Raw genomic sequence first — 19,845 nt, forward strand, 5'->3', positions numbered from 1 at the left:
TTCGAATGAACATTTTAGGTGATCGCAGTGCCACCATACTGCTTATTGCCACTTGCGAAAAACCGTTGCAAGTTTTTACACACGGTCCAAGCCTAGCTTGGATGTCTGTTATCTGTGGTTCAACTGTCATTCTCAATATGGCATCATTTGCTTATGCACACAATGCACATAAAAACGATTTGTTTGTACTGACCAAGCGTGTTTAATCTGTTTCACATTCCGTTTTCCCAACGATTATGATAGAAATCCGATCGAAGAATGAATTATTCGCTGCTTGAAACTGCCAACTATTCAAACCATCAACACAATAACAAAGAGCAGGGCGGCCAGTTCATACGAGTTTCAGCAAATTAAAAAGTACCCCCGTTAGTTTGCATGAGGAATCGTTTAAACGGACGGGGGTCCACTGTAGCAAGAATTATTATTTACCGTTATAAACTAATTTACGCCACAGAAATACCTTCTGAATATGTGGTAAACTCTACGGAGCAAAATGCCTGAAACATATGCACATATTTTTCATGTCCGTATTTGACGCTCCGCTCTATTCATAAATCTTTTTAGATAAAGCGTCGGGCGAAAGCATTTCGTGAGAAGCTGAGGAATGATGTAGTATTAGTTTTGTAATTTCTGCCTTTCCTTGTCATAAATTTGCACAATCTTCAATCGCGCAACGTACCATTCTGCAGATAAGACATGAAACCGAAGATCAAAATCGTTTTTAAATATACAATGGTTACCCTTATTAAGGTGACGCCGGTGGGATGTTGTCAAAAATTGAACAGAGATTCACGTAAAAATATATATATTCATACGTCACGCACAAAATTCAATATGGCTGTTTATATTACCTGTTTATTGATATTTCTTGCGTAAAAAGCTGGATTAATGAACTGACTCCCATTGAATAGTGAGAAAAATGAGTGCTTGTGAAGAGTACAGTGGACCCCCGTTCGTTTGAACGATTCCTCATGCAAACTAACGGGGTTACTTTTTAATTTGAACAACTGGTAACCCGAAATATGCTGAAACCTGTGTGAACTGGCTGCCCTGCTCTTTGTTATTGTTTTGGTGGTTTGTTTTAGTTGGCAGTTGCAAGTGCGAATATTGCATTTTCCGATCGGATTTCTATCTTAATCATTAGGAAAACGAAATGTGAAACCGATTAAACACGCTAGGTCAGTACAAACAAATCGTGTTTATGTGCATTGTCCGCATAAACAAATGATGTCATGTTGAGAATGACATTTGAACCATTTTTAATTTGCACGTCGTGCAAACCAACGGGGTTCAAATTAAAAAGTGTTCAGATTAAAAATGGTCAAACGAACGGGGGTCCACGGTATAATCAATATATATATATATATATAGAATGCCAGTGTCGCTACAGTGCGCGTGGTAAACATCACACATGTTCAGATAATGTATTTACATTATATATACAAATGTGTGTGTGCCTGAGATTCATCAAAAGGGGAATCTCATTGTCAAACTTTGACAACCAGTTTGAAATTTCAATTATGGCTGCCAAGTAATGTGATTGGAAACTTCGCTTGCTTCAAATTTCTAAAAAAAATCGGTGCAAAAGGGCGCAGTTGTGGGATTCTATTCATCCGGACGAAAAGAAAAAGAACTTTTAAAACCATTTCACTGGCATAAAAACACAGCGGAGAACGCACTGATGACAGCACCAACCAGCGCACAGATAAAGAACAGATAAATAACAATGAGCAACTTTGACAATGAAGTTCCCGATTCACAGACTTGATACAGATTGTTAGCATTTACCACAATGAGTCCTATCCAGCTTTTTACGAGCCATAATGGCGGACGTGTTCGTAATATTTGAACAGCATTTTTGACATTTCCCCAATACATCGCACGTTTTCTTTCCGCGCGTTCACGGTAAAACTAAAGGAATGTATGGAAAGAAAACGTGCGATGTATTGAGGAAATGTCAAAAATGCTATTCAAATATTACGAACACGTTCGCCATTATTGCTCGTAAAAAGCTGGATAGAAAAACAGCGACACTGGCATTCTATATCCAGCTTTTTACGAGCCATAATGGCGGACGGGTTCGTAATATTTGAACGGCGTTTTTGACAATTCCCTAATACATCGCACGTTTTCTTTCCGCGCGTTCACGGTAAAACTAAAGGAATGTATAACGGAAAGCAATGTGCGATGTATTAGGGAAATGTCAAAAAGGCTATTCAAATATTACGAACACGTCCGCCATTATGGCTCGTAAAAAGCTGGATACATCGCATGTTTTCTTTTCGTACATTCCTTTAGTTTTGCGGTGAACGCGCGGAAAGAAAACGTGCGATGTATTAGGGAAATGTCAAAAATATCGTTCAAATATTACGAACACGTCCGCCATTATGGCTCGTAAAAAGCTGGATAAATATTGCTTGTGCAAAAAGCTGGATTAATGAACTGACTCCCAATTGAATAGTGAGAAAAATGAGGGCTTGTGAAGGGACCGTGAATGACTTCCTCACTTCTGTATAGTTTGTCACTTTCAATTCTTTCTGTATCCAGCTCTTTACGAACCATAACGACGGACGTGTTCGTAATATTTGAATAGCATTTTTGACATTTCGACATTTTGACATTACATCGCACGCTTTCTTTTCGTTTATTCACGGTAAAACTTAAGAAATGTACGGAAAGAAAACGTACGATGTATGAGGGAAATGTCAAAAATGCTGTGCAAATATTACGAACACGTCCGCCATTATGGCTCGTAACAAGCTGGATAGTTTGTGATATATACTGCTATCAAAGTTACGGGTATGGGTAGGGGTGTAAGAAGCAATTGTCACAAATTGTTACAAGGGGGTGGGGGCTCGTAAAAATGGCATTTTTGGCGTTACGCAATATTTGAACGGCTCTGTTACCAGTTAAAAGCGTCTCATGTTTTCATTTATTTTTCACCATTTTTCGGCACCCATTCCTCACTGTCTCATTCTCATTTTGAGCAAAGCAAAAAACGTCGAACTGTCAAACTTCGTGAATAAGCTGTTTCTTTAATTTCGTTGCAAGGTGTAGAAGCGCATTGTGCCGTTTTGTTGTATTAATTCGTTTTTACTTAATTTAACCGTGTTTCCTGAGAACTGCGGTTGTCGCAATGGCCTCGGAACGCTACAGTTTTTCTCTGACTACATTTAGGTAAGAAATAGAAACCGAGGCACTATTGAAATTCACTAATAATCCAATTTTCAGTCCATCCGGTAAGTTGGTGCAAATTGAGTATGCACTGGCAGCGGTCACGGCTGGTGCGCCATCGGTTGGAATTAAAGCTTCCAATGGAGTCGTCATTGCTACCGAGAACAAGCAGAAGTCGATCCTGTATGACGAACATAGCGTTCACAAGGTCGAAATGGTAACCAATCACATCGGAATGATCTACTCCGGTATGGGTCCGGACTATCGGCTGTTGGTGAAGCAGGCTCGTAAAATAGCTCAGAATTATTATCTGACCTACCGGGAGCCAATTCCTACCTCGCAATTGGTGCAGAAAATTGCGACCGTAATGCAGGAGTACACCCAATCCGGGTAAGAGAACACATTGGTTTTCCGTTGCGAAAAATTTTAGACTTATCTTTACTTTTTATAGCGGAGTCCGACCTTTTGGAGTTTCGCTGCTGATCTGCGGCTGGGATAGCGATCGTCCGTATCTGTTCCAGTGTGACCCCTCGGGAGCCTATTTTGCTTGGAAGGCTACCGCTATGGGTAAAAATGCTATCAACGGAAAGACCTTCCTGGAGAAACGTTACAGTGAGGACCTAGAGCTGGACGATGCGGTTCATACGGCAATTCTTACGCTGAAGGAAGGCTTCGAGGGTCAAATGAACGCCGATAACATTGAGGTAGGCATCTGCGATGCCAACGGTTTCCGGCGGCTGGACCCAGCCGACGTTAAGGATTACTTGGCTAATATTCCGTAAATATTTAAAAATTTTGTATTCTAAACTTTGCTCGAGAAGTTTTTCGGTATTCAATAAAAAGGATTACGAGAATTATTATTTCTATTTTGGTATTGTATTTTCAATACATTATGAATTGCTAATGAATTATAAACAAAAAAAACTTTAATGTAGTAACGTTACGGCAAAGAGCTTATTTGGTATAAGTTTATATCCATGATGGATATTAATTATTCAACTGGCAGTTATTCAAACTGTTTCTATTATGCTTAACACTAGATTGTAATAGAAACTATTTTGCATGAATTTATGGCCTTATTTTTGGTGGTTTATATAAAGACAATTGCGTATTTCATTTCTTTAGCTGAAAACTCAAAACAAATAACCTTTTCACTTTAATTAGCACATGGATCATTCCAGCTGTTAAAATAAGTACAGCTTGCCCTTACGTTGTGCGATTTTGGAACCTGTACTCGAAACAGTTTTCCCTGAGGATAACAAACGCATAGTTTATACTGATTGTTGCCAGTTCGCAGTCCATGATCGCTCTGTACAATCGGAATACTGTTAACATTTATATAAACCCCGTTTGCCCCAACGATAACCATACTGCCATTGTCCGACTTAAGAAATACATTCTGATCCGCAGTCCAAATGATTTCCTCGGACTCCAGGCGGGTCCCTTCGGTGCCTTTCAGTGTAAATTTATTGCGGGTCTGAAATTTTAGCGTGTCGTTGATGGGAGAAGCGATTCTTCCGGCATTAACTTGATTGGTGTGTAGGATGGTGGTTCCCTGGGGCATATTGTAGGTAGGTCGCGACGTCGAGAAAACCGTCCGTCCTGAGAGAGCATCCTTCACTTCCATGTGATTGACACCCTTCAGAACACTGCCATTTTTCGAAAGGTGAATTTTGTTATGTGAATGACCGTTTCGATTGACCAAATTGACTGATACTGGTCCATTTTCACCTTAGAATGTAGTGCACACCCATTAAATATTTCTAGGTACATGGTTTGAACATTTCCTTACCTGTTATCACCATCGGTTCCTCATGAAAACTCTCCAATTTTCCATCCTGCTTATAGATCCGATCGAAATCGATATTACCGAAAAACTTTACCGTATCCTCATTCTGGATCAGTTCGATATTTTCCATGCCTTTGTAGATCTTTAGTATGCCTGTTATGGCTAAAGTCAGACAAAGATTTCCCAGGGCCAGCGAAAAAAGCAGGATGATTACAATCCAGAAGGCGAAAGAGTTCTTCTCGTTGTACATCTGGCACTTGGCCAAATCATACTTGCTGTCAACGAGATGGGTTTTCTGAAATGGCAAGTGTGATGAAAAGTTTATCGCAAAATTGAGCAGATTCATCTGGGAAAACTTACCCCCATCTTTCCAGTTTGTAAATATCGATTTCCTTCGCAGTCAATATGTGACAGATGAAATGGGTGGAAAACTTGCTTCCCACAAGAAGAACGATTTTCTCACTGGTGAGAAAAACTTCTGGTATCATAAGTCACTAGTATGGTACATACGAATGATAAAAACGAGAACTGATAGCTGTGGAAGTTTTCTTTAGAACATTGCAATACCTAAATGTTTTAATCCACACGTATAAAGTTTATTAATCCAATTAGAATACTACAGAGTGCAGAATATATATTTAAAGCATCATAAATGCTAAGCTTAATGACCAATATTTCCTTTATAATGTGATATAAATACGTCTTTTGCAGAGCATCGCAGCTATTCGCCGTTGTCTTCCGCTTCCATAGTGGATTCCTCGACGCATTCCATATCCTCGTCGTCGCCGTCTTTCTTTTCCGTTGGTTTTTCGTATGCCGGATCCATTGGTGAGACGACCACACCATCCCAGACGGACATCTCCTTCGCAACGGTAGTGTTCTCAACAAAGCCCAAAATGTGTTTGTAGCCGCCATGGGCAAGCACCCGCACCAGCGTCTGGGCGGTCATGCAGCATTCGTCCTGCTGAACCAAGCTCATCGATGTGTGCACTCGAATGTGACCTACCTCACAAGGATCGGTAATGCCGGCTGAGCCAGGAACGAACAAGCCCGAAGCAAGGAGTTGGAAAATTCGTCGGAAGGCCAGATTAACGGGCAGTGCCTGGCGGCTTGGGTTGTTCATAATGGCAGAATGTGCCAGCAAATCGCAAATCCAAGGGTTTAGCGGTGCGAAACCATCGAAACGGCTGGCCAGATCTTTGAGAATTCGAATCAGTACCTTAATACTGGAATGATGTGCATTTTCCTCAAACCAGCGGGCATGTCTGATGGATGCTAAATGGCTCTGGACCACCTTAAAATCAATGTGTTTCTCGGCATCCAACTTGCGAATATTTTGCGGAAGAGTAGCGATCAAGCAGCGAACCTTCGCCAGTGAGTTAGAAATTTCAAAACAATTTTCACTGAATTCCAATGATATCGCTTCCGCCTTGGGAACCACTTCGGTTTTCATTGACTTCTGTATATCTTCTTCAACTTTTTTGCCTAAAACTTCTGCAATATCCTTGGTGGGCAATGTTTTTAGAATGATAACCACGTCGGCTACATTGTGTCCAGCCATCATTGTTCCTTTCTTGAAAGAACCTACCTGCCGAACTTCATCCAGTTGACACTTAGTGAACTCACCCGGAGCTACCACCAAACTGTCGAGTACGGCTTGTACCTTGGTAACCAGATTGGAGATGGCCGTCTGTTCCTGGGGAGTTGGTGTCAGATCCTGGCTACGTTTGAGCAAGGCGTTGGTGAGTACCGAATCATCCGCTGCTGGTGAAACCCGTTCGAAAGCCGGTTCGGCCAAAGTCAGGTCGAATGGATGTCGAGGAAGGAAGCTCTTCTTGTTCATATAGGGAGCACCGCGCATTCCTCGCATTCCCATCCCCATGCCACCGCGACCTCCACGCATCATTCCACTTCGCACCATGTTTAATCGATTTGCCGGTAGAATAAATCCAACTTTTTGTCTGGAAAATTAAATATCTTTCATCAACAACTAACAATTGGTTAGTTTTACTAACAAATTGTGCTTACCGAGGTGTAGAAGCAGCAGTAAAATTAGAAAATCGCTGGATTTTATTTAGTTGAAAATGTTTTAAAAATCGCACACAAAAATCGACTGCTTGCGCTTCGCGTTGCGATGATAAAATATGACAGTGCGTTGAGTTGAAAACAGGCAGGTACTCAGGACAAGCAGCGGTGCCAGATGCGTAGATTTATAAGCAATTTGTGCATGGAATTTTGTATTTATATTTACACGGGCCCGTTTAAAAACTCCTACTTTCGCAGAAAACTCTAATGGAAGTTTTCCGGTTTTCACGAACATTTAATACATTTGAATAAGCATTTTAAGAAAAACAATTTTATAAAATAGTAACGAAATTTTCTCAGCAATCAAAGAAAACCCTAATAAAAATATTTCTAACAATTATTTTTTAATGTAATGGAAAGGAAAGTCGGAAAAACTAGTTTTCATAAGGAAAAAACTTGAACGTATTTTGTTATTCAATTCACGATCATTCATTTGTCAAAATCAACTGACAGTTACTAGCTGATCAGATTTCACGATAACTGAATAAAATTTTAAACATATATCAGCTTGCATTCAACTACAAGCAGTGAAGCAATATCGTTCATAAACAGCAAAAAGAGAAGGGTTTCCATGTTACTGCCTTGAGCTACACCCGAGAAGTTTGTAAACCGGAAAGAGAAGCAGGAGTCAAGCTGCAGCTCTGTCATGTAAGTAGGAACTGAGGATTTCGTTAAATTCCGAGATGCGCCGAGTCGCAAAATTTGCTGCAGCAGTATTTTTTTTTATCTATACGATCGAATGTAATCTTATGACCCGGGCTTCAATGATATCTCGTATTAATTTTTTTCGCTGACATAATTGTCCCTATTCTGTATTTATTTCGAACATATCTTCATTTCGTTCGGCGAGATGTTTTGCCCATTTGATTTTGCTGGCCGAAATTTCGTTCGAAAAACTAATCCGTTCGAAATGTAGAATAGCGGTGAATGGGTTAAGTCCATATAGACCACATCAATTTAGGGCCATCCATATACCACGTGGACACCTTAGAGGGGGGTGGGGGGTATGAAAATGTCCACGCTTGTCCACGGAAGAGGGGGAGGGGGTATGGGAAATGTCCACGTGGACAAGTTTTTTTTTCATACAAAAAATAGAAACTAGAAAGAGAAATATTGATTTTATTATACATATTAGCATAAACCATTGATCGTTTGTTTTCAAACTCAAGGAAAGTGTTATCTTCTGAGGGATATGTGCACCGAGCATTACAAGAGTGCATATGTGGCATAATCCGCGCTTACGTCAAATGTGGATTGCAAATACAGCTCACCACAAAAAGGATATCCATGGGCAACGTATTTTTAAAAGATTCGCCCTCAGAAAATTTTACGAACCACGTCGGAAAGATCTTATGTTGTGTAAAATCAATATCCAAGCTGAGGCACTCTGGTTGGACAGGGATACTCTTGACGGAGATGAATCGTCAAGCGAAAATCGTGCTGAAACGGGCTCTTGTAGTCGATAATATTTCGCAATAAACAAGATCACTATGAGCAGAAGAATTAAACTGGATAACATGCTCATTACAACGTTCTTTTACGTAAGCTTTTTCCCTATTTTTTTTTTAATTACTGAATAAGTTAAGTTGAAAACAGGATTTAGCACCATGCATTTCGGTTTGTTGAATTTCACATAAGAAAAAAAAGTGTCCACGTGGACAAACAGGGTAGGGGGGTGGGGGTTGAGTCTATGTCCACGGTTGTCCACGGAGCGGGACGGGGGGGTTGAAAATTGGTATTTTTATGTCCACGTGGTATCTGGATGGCCCCTTTGTGCCTTCTGTTCCATCTGGGATGTGGTTGACGTGAAATCAAGAATGTTTGTGCTTATGGATCGACCAGGCGTAAATCCGTGTTGGTCGGTGGAGCATTTTGTTCTAGCAAATATCAACTTTATTTTGGAATATTTCAAGACCAAGAAGTCCTCCGCAAAGTTGATTAGTAAATCAAGACGTTTTAACTGTTTGATAATCTTCAGTGAACGATTAAATGAAAGTTAGCACAAGTACTGAAAGAACACTGTCATAACAAATACTAGGATACTTTTACAACTGCAACCAGTCTTTGGATCAGTATTTCAATTCGAACCCAAGGTCAGGTTCATTTCGTTACTCTACGAGAGTAGAGTAACTTTTGATACAGCAAAACTTAAGTTTGCAGGTTATTTTCTCTAAAAAGTAATCAAAAACTAGCTTCTATTTTAATATACCTACTAACGAACGGATAAATTGCTGTTTCTATTTAAATGAACTAAAAAAATCCATCAAACTGGCACATTTGACAATTTTGCGGGATCCAAGTGTTCCGGTAGTTCTTGCAGCTCTACCTTGGTAACCTTAAGGGCTATTCCTTCCGGTAAGTTTCGTTCGATGTATTCCAAAAATGTATCAGCAGTGGATCCGGTGAGCTTGTGAAAGTGCATAAACCGATAGTAGTTTCGAATTTCATACTGAACCCGGTGTTTCTTGTAGATGTGAACCGACTTTAGTAGCGTCAAGCGATCCTTCGTCGCTTTTCGTAAAGCCCAACTATAATCGGAATATGTTAATTGTGTCTTTATAAGCATCGCAAGTACCAGAACTTACTGTTTGCCAACTTCGATATCCAAGTGTTCAGCGGCAGTCTTGGCAAAATATGCGTAACTTTTCATGACTTCCGGATCGATACCTTTCATTTCCAGTTCAATTCGGCTGTACAGTTTATCCGGAATAGGTGTGTTTTCCGTGCTACTTAAGGTATTGGCAGTCCCTTGAGAAACATTTCCAGAACAAAACCGTGCACCGGCAGACCAAATATTTGGTAATCGCATGAGGCGAAGGCTGAGCGCCTGAAAGTGTTTGAAATATAGATACAAATAACTTTGAGGTCAATTGGTAAGATAATACATTACCTGCATTATGTGTTTGTTAGTTTTAGGATATTAGTAACTGCTTATTAGGAAACTCAACTTCTTATACAGGGCATTAAAACTTAAGCAGTAAACTTTTCGTATTTCGTTTATTCGAAATCCAATTTTTCCAACCTTTTCCTTTTGACATTCACTCACTGGCTCATGGATGAAAATACTTGGCGATGTTTTGCGTAATTGACATAACAACACATGTACACGACTAATCGGTTATATTTAACTTTGAATTAAATATTTCCTGATAGAATTCACAAAACGGCGAATGTCGCAAATGTAAACAAAACGAGCGAGAGTTATTTTTTGTTGGACCAGCATAGGAAAATCAACCCTCACTCGGTTTGTTTACGCTTGCGACATTCGCTCTTTTGTTAATTCTATCTTCATTTATGTTTAATAATATGTAGAAATATTCACACAGGGCTTCCTGATAAAAATAATAAACCAAAAGATTACCGCGACAAATAAACAAGTTATTGTACCTTGCACCAATTTTACGAGTCCTACGCTAATTCGTTTTTTAATAATAATTATGCTGTACTTACTAAATACATTGAAAATATGCTCGTCTAGCAAGGAGGGGTACAGTGAGGAGGCAATAACGAAAAACTGAACCATTGCTAAATTGCAACGCAGAAAATGAATAGGGGCAAACTCCGCAATACAAATTACGATGTATTTCGTGTATATACTGCCGCGATTCGCATAGCAGTCCTAGTTTCTATGAAGATGGAACTGTTATGCGGGTATAAATACGCAATATTGCAGGTTGCAATGAAACGACTAAATGCACAGAAACTGCAAGGAAACAGTCAAAGATCTGCAATCAGTGTTGCGATCTAAATAGAGCCATTGCAGTGCTTCTTAATAGAGAATATTAGCAGTCGTTTTTCCTCTTCAAACAATATTAATCAAATTGTTTCCATGCTATTTTCTATTTTCAGAATATTTTTAACGAAAATTGTGTGATAGAATCTAAAAACATCACATGTTATGCTGCAAGCATGTTTGTTACATTACTGCAATTTTTTATTCCAAAGTTTTTCGAAATTTTTGCATCACTGGATACGAGCGCAGCAGCTCTGACAGCTTTTGGTAAACAAACATAGTGGCATCGAATTTTCGAAACGTGAATTTTCTGCTGTGAAATTTAAGTCACTTTGTAGGGTAACCAACGTAAATGGTTCAAATGTCATTCTCAATATGACATCATTTGCTTATGCAGACAATGCATAAACACGATTTGTTTGTACTAATCGAGCATGCTTAATCTGTTTCACTTTGCGTTTTCCCAACGATTATGGTAGAAATCCGGTCGGATAATGAAATATTTGCTGCTGGCAACTGCCAACTGATTCAAACCACAAAAACAATAACAAAGAGTAGAGAAGCCAGTTCACACAAGCTCCAGCATATTGAGGGTTACCAGTTGTTCAAATTAAAAACTAACCCCGTTAGTTTGCATGAGGAATCGTTCAAACGAACGGGATCCACTGTGCTCTAATTAGACATGAGCTTATTATTTGTTAATTTGATTCTCCCTGTTTGAAACCAGGGATGACATTGCGATTCTCGTTTCGAGTGATTTTGGTTCGTTTCGACCACGTTAAACGAATGGGCGTTACGAACCAAAATCACTCGAAACAAGAATCGCAATGTCACCCCAGATGAATTTTCTATGAGGAATAAGAACGCAAACATATTCAGTTCCAACCCGAATAGAATCTACTTAGCTAAAGTATCCAGCTTTCCACGAGCGATAATGGCGGATATTGAGCACAAGTGGGCACAATCTTTTGACATTCATTGGAGGAGCGTCGAGTTCGCCCTGACGGAGTTACTATGGATACATTCATGATTGTTTGTTGTTCGAGTGTAAAAATGTAAACATTGTTTAATTTTGCAGATCAGCTGAAGTGGAACATAACTAAACGGATTCAAACTTTTATAGTGGTTTGCGGCCATAATTTGCTGAAGGCAATGGCTCAGGATACTTTTTCACAATCGTGCGAATTAAACATTCGAAACATTACACATTAACTTCATGTTGGTCGAGCCGTTGTCAAGTTTGCTCTCGAACAGCGTCTCGACTTGATAAGAAACTTTCCGTTGCGTATTTGGACATTCTCCCTGAAATTTGCGAAAACTGCAAAGCCACAATCCATAAAACTTGTCCGTTCAATTATGTTCCTCTTTAGCTGATCTGCAAAATTGAACAATGTTTACATTTTTACATTCGAACAACAAACAATCATGAATGTATCCATAGTAACTCCGTCAGGGCGAACTCGACGCTCCTCCAATGAATGTCATAAGATTGTGCCCACTTGTGCTCAATATCCTCCGTTATCGCTCGTGGAAAGCTGGATAGAATAAAAAAACTCGGCATGTCTTTAAAAATCTCCATGAGGCCTTAAGTAAATATATATTACACAGTTTCACAGTAAATTAAGAGAGCGTGCAGTGACCGTGGAGTGAAACATCGCAAACATGACCTTTCCGTCATGCGAAGACCGAAGACATTGACAGCTGATGCTGAAAACATTATTCTTATCTTCTGCGCTTACAAAAGCATTTTTATTAACCGCAAGTAGAATCATTTAAAATAAATAGAAACATCTGTGTTACTAACGCAATTACCAGTGCAAATACAGATCAAGTCGGTCTAGCAAATTTATTCTTACTTGAGTGTAGCAGTTTCCCGTGAAAACTTTGATAAGTGTCGATACTACCTAGTGCCGATAGATGTGAAAAAATCTTACTGGAATGTGTTAGCTATAGAATGCTACTGCCGCCGCCGATGTAATCGAACAGTGCCAGTGTCATTAATTTTCTATTAACTATCGGTGCAATTGAAGTTTTTCGCCGAGACCGGATGTTAGTGCAATGGGACAAACTATTAGCAATTCCGGTGAGTCGAACTTGTTACACCTAGATTTATATGGAAAGGGATTTTTTTTTCGAAATCCTTTTTGCCTCCTGGCTTATATAATAAAGTGCCGCTGGAGAGATTATGCAGAGGCATTTTGCAAGCTATTCTGATTGGAAATATTGATGGGTCATTGGCCTTTGGCAATGACCTATCAATATTCTCGTTTTATTTTGAAAGTAATGTAAACTTGTAGTTTTAATGAAATGTAATTTGTCGAAATGCTATTACAATATTTCCATAAAAAATGCTTGGAAAATTGGTTCATTCAAATAGAAATTCAATTACACACACCGAGTTATAATAGCTCCTGAAGGTCTGTAATTTAATAAAAAAGAGTAATTTTCAGGTAAAGATTATGTTTTAAGCAAAGTTCTGTGAACTTCACATCATTTTTTCATAGTTGAGTTACATATTGACAATTAATTTGTAGTAGCTTCGACGAATATACCAAATTTTTCAGAATACCTTATACCTTGTCAACATGAGATAAAATTATATTCCGGCGAAATATCAATCATTTTGTGCTAAGATTGGAGCTTCTCATTTAGAAGTACAGTAGACTCTCAGAAAAGTTAATCGATTGGGGAATGGGTCGATTAACTTTTCCGAAATATTAACTTTTCTGAGTAGTCCTAAGAGTCATCGAAAATGATAAATACAAAAGCGAAAAATATATTCTCGGATACAGGATACACATTTTTAGGAATCTGGAAGTTGTAATGTAAAGAAATATGTAGCAAGATCCTTATGAAATGATACTTAGTTCCTTTCAGTAAATTTAAAATAGTCGGTTATTCTAGTTTACTTTTGATTTTTCGTAGTCTACGACAACGTTTTAACAATGTTCGCGCTTATTTTTTGATTTGTACTGTTCTTTTTTTTGCATTTAAAATTCAATCTGAGATGCCGCTTTTCCAGTTTGTTATCAAAAATCCTGAAGCAACTATGTGGCCGTATTGAACTATTACTACAACTGTCCGGTACAAGAATTTAATTTAATCCCAGCTATGACGATACTCTGTATGAAGTTGTGGAAAGGCGATAATAAACCGAAAATGAGAAATAAAGATAAAAGACACGCGTGTGAATGAACGCTTTGGACAACCAATAAATTTAAACTCTCAGAAAAGTTAAGCCAAAAATTAACTTTTTAGAGCGTTGCATGAGAGCTAATATTCGCTTAACTTTTCTGAACAATTAACTTTTCAGAGAGTTAACTTTTCCGAGAGTCTACTGTATTTACAAATGTTTCCGGCGTACCCCAGGGGAGTAACATTGAACCTCCTGTTTTCGCTATTCATTAACGAGCTTTCGGCAATAATATCATCTGGTTGCGCATATTTAACACGGTTGACATCAATATCGACTGTTTTATCTAGAGATCTTCTTCCTCATCTATTTCAACGAGGTCAATTTACTGCATCAATTACGGCGACTCATTCGCTGGCGACCTCAAGCTTCATGCAAAACTAAAGAATCCGTCCGATGCCGCAGAGCTCAGAAAGGTATGAGGCTATGGTTATGATGCTATGATATACGCCGACGACGAAGTACTTATCCTCAAAGGGAGATTTCACGTTGTGCTGTCAAACCATATGCAAGGAACTCCAAATACCACTATTTCATGGCGTTTATCAGAGGGGCAATACAAACCCCACCAAAAAAGTCGTTATATATAACATTTACTAGGCGGAAGAGACATACCATTAGGAGTCCCCTATACTGAATGGTATCAGCCTAAGCTTCAGCAAAGAGGTTAAACATTTGGGTATTATCTTGGATCAAAAACTGAACTGGCCCACTTTCCTAGACTATACTCTTAATGGCCACAAGGGCATGCAGCTCACTGTTTGGCAAAACCTGGGGACTGAAAGCTCAATTAGCTCATACACTACTTTTACACGGGCTAACGTATACCGCTTTTGTATGGTGGCCCAAGGTAATAGTAGTGACTGCGCAGGTCAAGCTAAACAAAGCTTAACGCCTGGTATATCTTTCAGTGACCAGTTCCATGCGCATGACACCAACTGCAACTATGGAGGCAATGCTATGCTTGCTACCTTTACATCTTCATGTGCAGAAGAAAGCACAGCTCGGTACGGTCGTGTGCCGATATTCTGCTACCTACACACTCGCGAAAGCACAGCCTCATATCTTCTTTCTACATAGCTTACTAGCGAGTCAAATAACTCGTGAGACTAGTGGCGCACTGGGATACAGATTTTGCATTACTTTTTCTTCTCTTAGATTCTACTCACGGACGAGAGTGCGAGCCCTCGCGAGTGATCGGTGTCGGCAGCTCGAGTTGCAATGACGAACGAGAGCGATGACTGTAGCTGTTAGTTAAATACACGCTTGCAAAAACCCGTCGCATTGCATGAATAAATAAAGTGAGAGTCCGAAAAGGATGCTTATGCCGGCATGTTCGTTAGAATGAGTACGCGTGTGAGAAAATTTGACCACACGAGTGTGGGCTTCGCAATACTGAACAAGACATATATCTCAGCGGATCAACATGTCCAGGAATATTTTCAGAACAAACAGCCACAAATTTAGCACAACTTACTTCACACTGCATTAAGGTTAAGGAAAACGCAGCTCAGGTCATGCGGTCATGAATTACAATGCATCACGAACTTCTCGGGCGTATCACAAGGGAGTGATCTGGGACCATTGCTTTTTTTTAGTTATTTTTCAACGACGTCTGGAAGGTGTAAGGCCGATATTTAACGCATACTGACGATGTAAAGTAACAAACTTTAGTAACATCTGAATGACATTTGCGATTGGTGTGCTCGAAGCTTGCTTGTATCCGAGTGCTCTGTGATCTATTTCTCACGCAAAAAGTATCCAATTCATGGGAATTATTTTATATCTGGAGAACCCTTCAGCAGATTTACGGGGTTAAGAACGGGACTGGACCATCAAATGTTTTTCAGAGGTTACTATTCCCATGTCGTTGCAGAAGCGAATCGAAATTCGGAGTTTTGTGCCCTAGAATTCACTAACCCGTACTGTTTACGAGCATTGTATTATTCCCTAGTACTTTCCGTACTAGAAGGTGCCATTTGGAGCCTATACACAGTTATTTAGCCAAACAGGACCGAAGTTATTCCAGCAAGGTGCCTGCACTACGTGATGAGGAATACAGTAGACTCTCGGAAAAGTTAACTCTCTGAAAAGTTAATTGTTCAGAAAAGTTAAGCGAATATTAGCTCTCATGCAACGCTCTAAAAAGTTAATTTTTGGCTTAACTTTTCTGAGAGTTTAAATTTATTGGTTGTCCAAAGCGTTCATTCACACGCGTGTGTTTCCTTTTATCTTTCTCATTTTTCGGTTTATTATCGCCTTTCCACAACTTAATACAGAGTATCATCATAGCTGGGATTAAATTAAATTCTTGTACCGGATAGTTGTAGTACTAGTTCAATACGGCCACATAGTTGCTTCAGGATTTTTGATAACAAACTGGAAAAGCGGCATCTCAGATTGAATTTTAAATGCAAAAGAAGGAACAGTACAAATCAAAAAATAAGCGCGAACATTGTCAAAACGTTGTCGTAGACTACGAAAAATCAAAAGTAAACTAGAATAACCGACTATTTTAAATTTACTGAAAGGAACTAACTATCATTTCATAAGGATCTTGCTACATATTTCTTTACATTACAACTTCCAGATTCCTAAAAATGTATATCCTGTATCCGAGAATATATTTTTCGCTTTTGTATTTATCATTTTCGATGACTCTTAGGACTACTCAGAAAAGTTAATATTTCGGAAAAGTTAATCGACCCATTCCCCAATCGATTAACTTTTCCGAGAGTCTACTGTATTGCCATGGAGAAACCCAATAGAATTACTACTATATTTTGAGCACTGTCGCTTAGTAAAACTGAATACCTTGGCTAACAGATAAATCAATACGAAAAGCATTTTCTCTTCCCCGAAAAACAATAAATAAATAAAAATTTTAAAAAACAAAAATAAAATAATGAGTCCCAGCACACAGGCTTCGAAAGTCTAGCACCTGGACTAAAGGAAGCACTTCCGCTAGATTTTTTTGTTTAGATTATAGTCACTTAAACCAGTTTTGGGTCATTCGTGACTTTTGCGGGGTTGGGATTTGGACCCGGGTCCTCGGCGTGAGAGGCGTGAATGCTAACCACTATGCCGGGACTGGCCCCATTCTTCCGCTAGATAAATGGCCCACCATTTTCCAAACAGAAATATATGCAATATACATCTGGATCAAAGTATGTTCAAAACGACATATAGACATGCGAAAATCGGTATCTTTACGGATAGCCAGGCTGAACTAGGTATAATCGTTGCCAGATTCAGAACACGGGTTAGGAACCTTACAGCAATCCAGTGCTATGCGCCAACAGATGCTGCCGACCTGCAGGAGAAAGAGAGTTTTTACAGCCAGCTGAACAGCGTGGTTGAGAAAATCCCAAAGGGGGACATCCAAATCCACATGCGCGACTTCTACGCGAAGATTGGCTCAAACAATGCGGACCTTGAACGCGTCATGGGACGCCATGGCCTAGGAGAGATGAACGAAAACGGGGAGCTATTTTCAGAATTCTGTGGTAATAACAACATGGTCATTGGAGGATCGCTCTTCCCCCTTAGACCAGTACATAAAGTCACGTGGGTTTCCCCCGACGGCCGAACAGAAAGGAGCCTTCTTGATGTACGCAACAAACGTAGCGCTCATATTGCATCCGACCATCATCTTGTTATCGCTGAGATACGTCTGCGTGTCGGACGTGTCCAACGACGGGAGGAGAAAGTTGGGCGCCGCTACGACGTCCGCCAATTGGAGAATCCTGAGGTGAAAAAGACCTTTGTCGAACAACTTGAATCTCCAGCCTCGGAGTTGCCACCTGGTGGAACCGTCGAAGAGCAATGGACGGGCATCAAGAACGCCTTCATCACGACCAGTGATGAAACTCTCGGCAAAGCGCGCAGCGGGCAGAGGGAGTGGATTTCGTATGAAACTTGGAGGAAGATCGACGAGCGGAGAGAGGTGAAAGCCGGCATTGAGCGAGGGCAGACCAGATCGGCTAAGACAGCTGCCCGTCAACGATACGCCGAACTGGAGAGGGTTGTTAAACGTGCTTGTAGGCGGGACAAGAGAGCCTGGACTAACTCCCTAGCCGAACAAGGAGAAACCGCCGCCACCAATGGTAATATCCGTTTGTTGTACGATGCGATATTTCTCGCCGCCTTAGTGGTGCCAGGATGAATACTAAGATGCCGTTAAAGGACAGAGCTGGTCAGTTATTGACTGACCGTACAGAACAGCTTAAGCGATGGACTGAGCATTTTGAACAACTCGTGAGTTTCAAATGTCAGAGACCAACAAAACCAGCAGCGTATGATGCCTACAGTTCGTCGAATTAATCACGTCAACTCGTAGGCGCCATCGCTGGATGAAATTGTAGCAGGCATCAAGAGTATGAAATCCAATAGAGCGCCAGGGAGACTGTATTTCAGAATCCTCTAACGATGGAGCAGCTAAATGACCTCGACCTAGCCGACGACATTGTCTTGCTCGCACAACGCCGAAACGATATGCAGAGCAAGTTAGATGACCTCTCCGAGAGCTCCCAGGCAGCAGCTCTCACAGTAAATGTAGCGAAAACTAAGTCTCTGGTAGTGAACACTGATAATTCCACCAACTTCACAGTAACGGGACAACAAGTTGAGCAGGTGCGCCTTTCAATATCTTGGTAGCCAAACAAGGCCCGATGGTGGTACCAAGACTGATATAGCCACACGGATCAGGAAGGCCAGGGGTGCCTTTGCAGGTCTGCGAAACATTTGGCGCTCAAACCAGATCACTCTACGTACGAAAACCCGAATCTTTAATTCAAACGTTAAATCCGTACTGATGTATGCCTGCGAAACGTGGTGCGTCTCAGCGGAGACAACGCAAAAACTGCAGGGATTCATTAACCGGTGCCTGCGATACATTATTCGTGCCTGGTGGCCTGATAATTGGATATCCAATGAGGAACTCCATCGTCGGTGTCATCAACGGCCGATAGTCACAGGAATTCGTAACGTAGGTGGAAGTGGATCGGACACACCTTGAGGAAAGGAGCGAACGAGGTTTGCAGAGAAGCACTCGACTGGAATCCACAAGGACAGCGTAGAAGAGGCAGATCCAGAGGCTCATGGCGACGCAGCCTAGCCAACGACATCCGGGCTGTAGACGAGAACCTGTCCTGGCGACAGGTAAAGGCCATGGCGGGTAAGCGTCAGCAGTGGAGATCTCTGATTTCGTTCCCTTTCTTCTGCCGGACCGGAGGACATGGACACATAAGTAAGTGAGCAAGGCTGAACTACGGCTCTCAAACCACCTAAATGTGCCTCTAATTTGGTTTGAAATCAGAGCAAAACTTTAAGGGAGCTTTCTCGCCAGAATAAAGTTTCATTATTATGGATGCCTGAACACTGCGAGAGGATCGAGAGTAATGAGCTTAATTGGCCGTGGATCTTGTTTGGGTCCTTCCATATGCACCATAAAAGCCGAATTACTGACTCAAAAACTAGAAATAGCATCCCGTTGTTATCATGTACAGGGCTGTAGACAAGTTAAGCATTGTATCTACCCAGACCCTACCGTAGTTAAAAAACTATTTATCTTAACGCGCACAATCACGAGGTTCCTCACCTTACGCTGTCTTTCTTTTCATCATTTCAAGTGAATCGGCAAGGTCTTAACTGACATTTGCTGCTTTTGCAACTCAGAACTAGAAATTTGCGCATTTGCTGTATTCCTGTGGAACTCTTGCGTCTTCCAGGCATTGTTTTTTCGAAAGCTCTCTTTATGGAAACTCAATCCCCAGAAAGTCATTGATTTTATTAACTGTGTAGCCTAATTCGGGTACAGTCCAGCTCAACATCTTTGTTGGGTAATTCTCATGAGCCCCATGAGCTACAAAA

The 19,845-nt window shown here is 40.5% G+C and overlaps 5 protein-coding genes across 5 annotated transcripts in view; 2 read left to right on the forward strand and 3 right to left on the reverse strand.

Annotated features, from left to right (window-relative positions):
• Positions 1 to 3,133: 3,133 nt before the first annotated feature.
• On the forward strand, positions 3,134 to 4,051 carry LOC128744435 (proteasome subunit alpha type-2). Its single transcript, XM_053841455.1, has 3 exons — positions 3,134 to 3,177; positions 3,232 to 3,564; positions 3,626 to 4,051. Exons 1-3 carry the CDS (start codon positions 3,137 to 3,139, stop codon positions 3,954 to 3,956), a joined length of 705 nt encoding a protein of 234 aa, XP_053697430.1. The 5' UTR covers positions 3,134 to 3,136; the 3' UTR covers positions 3,957 to 4,051.
• On the reverse strand, positions 4,040 to 5,329 carry LOC128739595 (uncharacterized). Its single transcript, XM_053835090.1, has 3 exons — positions 5,324 to 5,329; positions 4,967 to 5,258; positions 4,040 to 4,905 (listed from the first exon to the last, which is right to left on the reverse strand). The coding sequence occupies exons 1-3, from the start codon at positions 5,327 to 5,329 to the stop codon at positions 4,331 to 4,333; spliced, it is 873 nt and encodes a 290-aa protein (XP_053691065.1). The 3' UTR covers positions 4,040 to 4,330.
• Positions 5,330 to 5,548: 219 nt separating this feature from the next.
• On the reverse strand, positions 5,549 to 7,068 carry LOC128744433 (interleukin enhancer-binding factor 2 homolog). The gene is made up of 2 exons (XM_053841452.1): positions 6,992 to 7,068; positions 5,549 to 6,924 (listed from the first exon to the last, which is right to left on the reverse strand). Exon 2 carries the CDS (start codon positions 6,882 to 6,884, stop codon positions 5,685 to 5,687), a length of 1,200 nt encoding a protein of 399 aa, XP_053697427.1. The 5' UTR covers positions 6,885 to 6,924; positions 6,992 to 7,068; the 3' UTR covers positions 5,549 to 5,684.
• A 2,195-nt stretch (positions 7,069 to 9,263) lies between these two features.
• LOC128744434 (28S ribosomal protein S10, mitochondrial) lies at positions 9,264 to 10,092 on the reverse strand. Its single transcript, XM_053841454.1, has 3 exons — positions 9,939 to 10,092; positions 9,634 to 9,875; positions 9,264 to 9,576 (listed from the first exon to the last, which is right to left on the reverse strand). The coding sequence occupies exons 1-3, from the start codon at positions 9,942 to 9,944 to the stop codon at positions 9,312 to 9,314; spliced, it is 513 nt and encodes a 170-aa protein (XP_053697429.1). The 5' UTR covers positions 9,945 to 10,092; the 3' UTR covers positions 9,264 to 9,311.
• Positions 10,093 to 12,601: 2,509 nt separating this feature from the next.
• Positions 12,602 to 19,845, forward strand: part of LOC128744658 (protein neuralized) — a 71,905-nt gene continuing 64,661 nt past the window's right edge. Inside the window, exon 1 of the mRNA XM_053841822.1 lies at positions 12,602 to 12,864. Coding sequence (XP_053697797.1) covers positions 12,840 to 12,864 — 25 coding nt within the window. The 5' untranslated portion in view covers positions 12,602 to 12,839. The remainder of the gene's footprint in view (positions 12,865 to 19,845) is intronic.

The sequence above is a fragment of the Sabethes cyaneus genome, chromosome 3 (assembly GCF_943734655.1).
Source record: "Sabethes cyaneus chromosome 3, idSabCyanKW18_F2, whole genome shotgun sequence".
NCBI lineage: Eukaryota > Metazoa > Arthropoda > Insecta > Diptera > Culicidae > Sabethes > Sabethes cyaneus.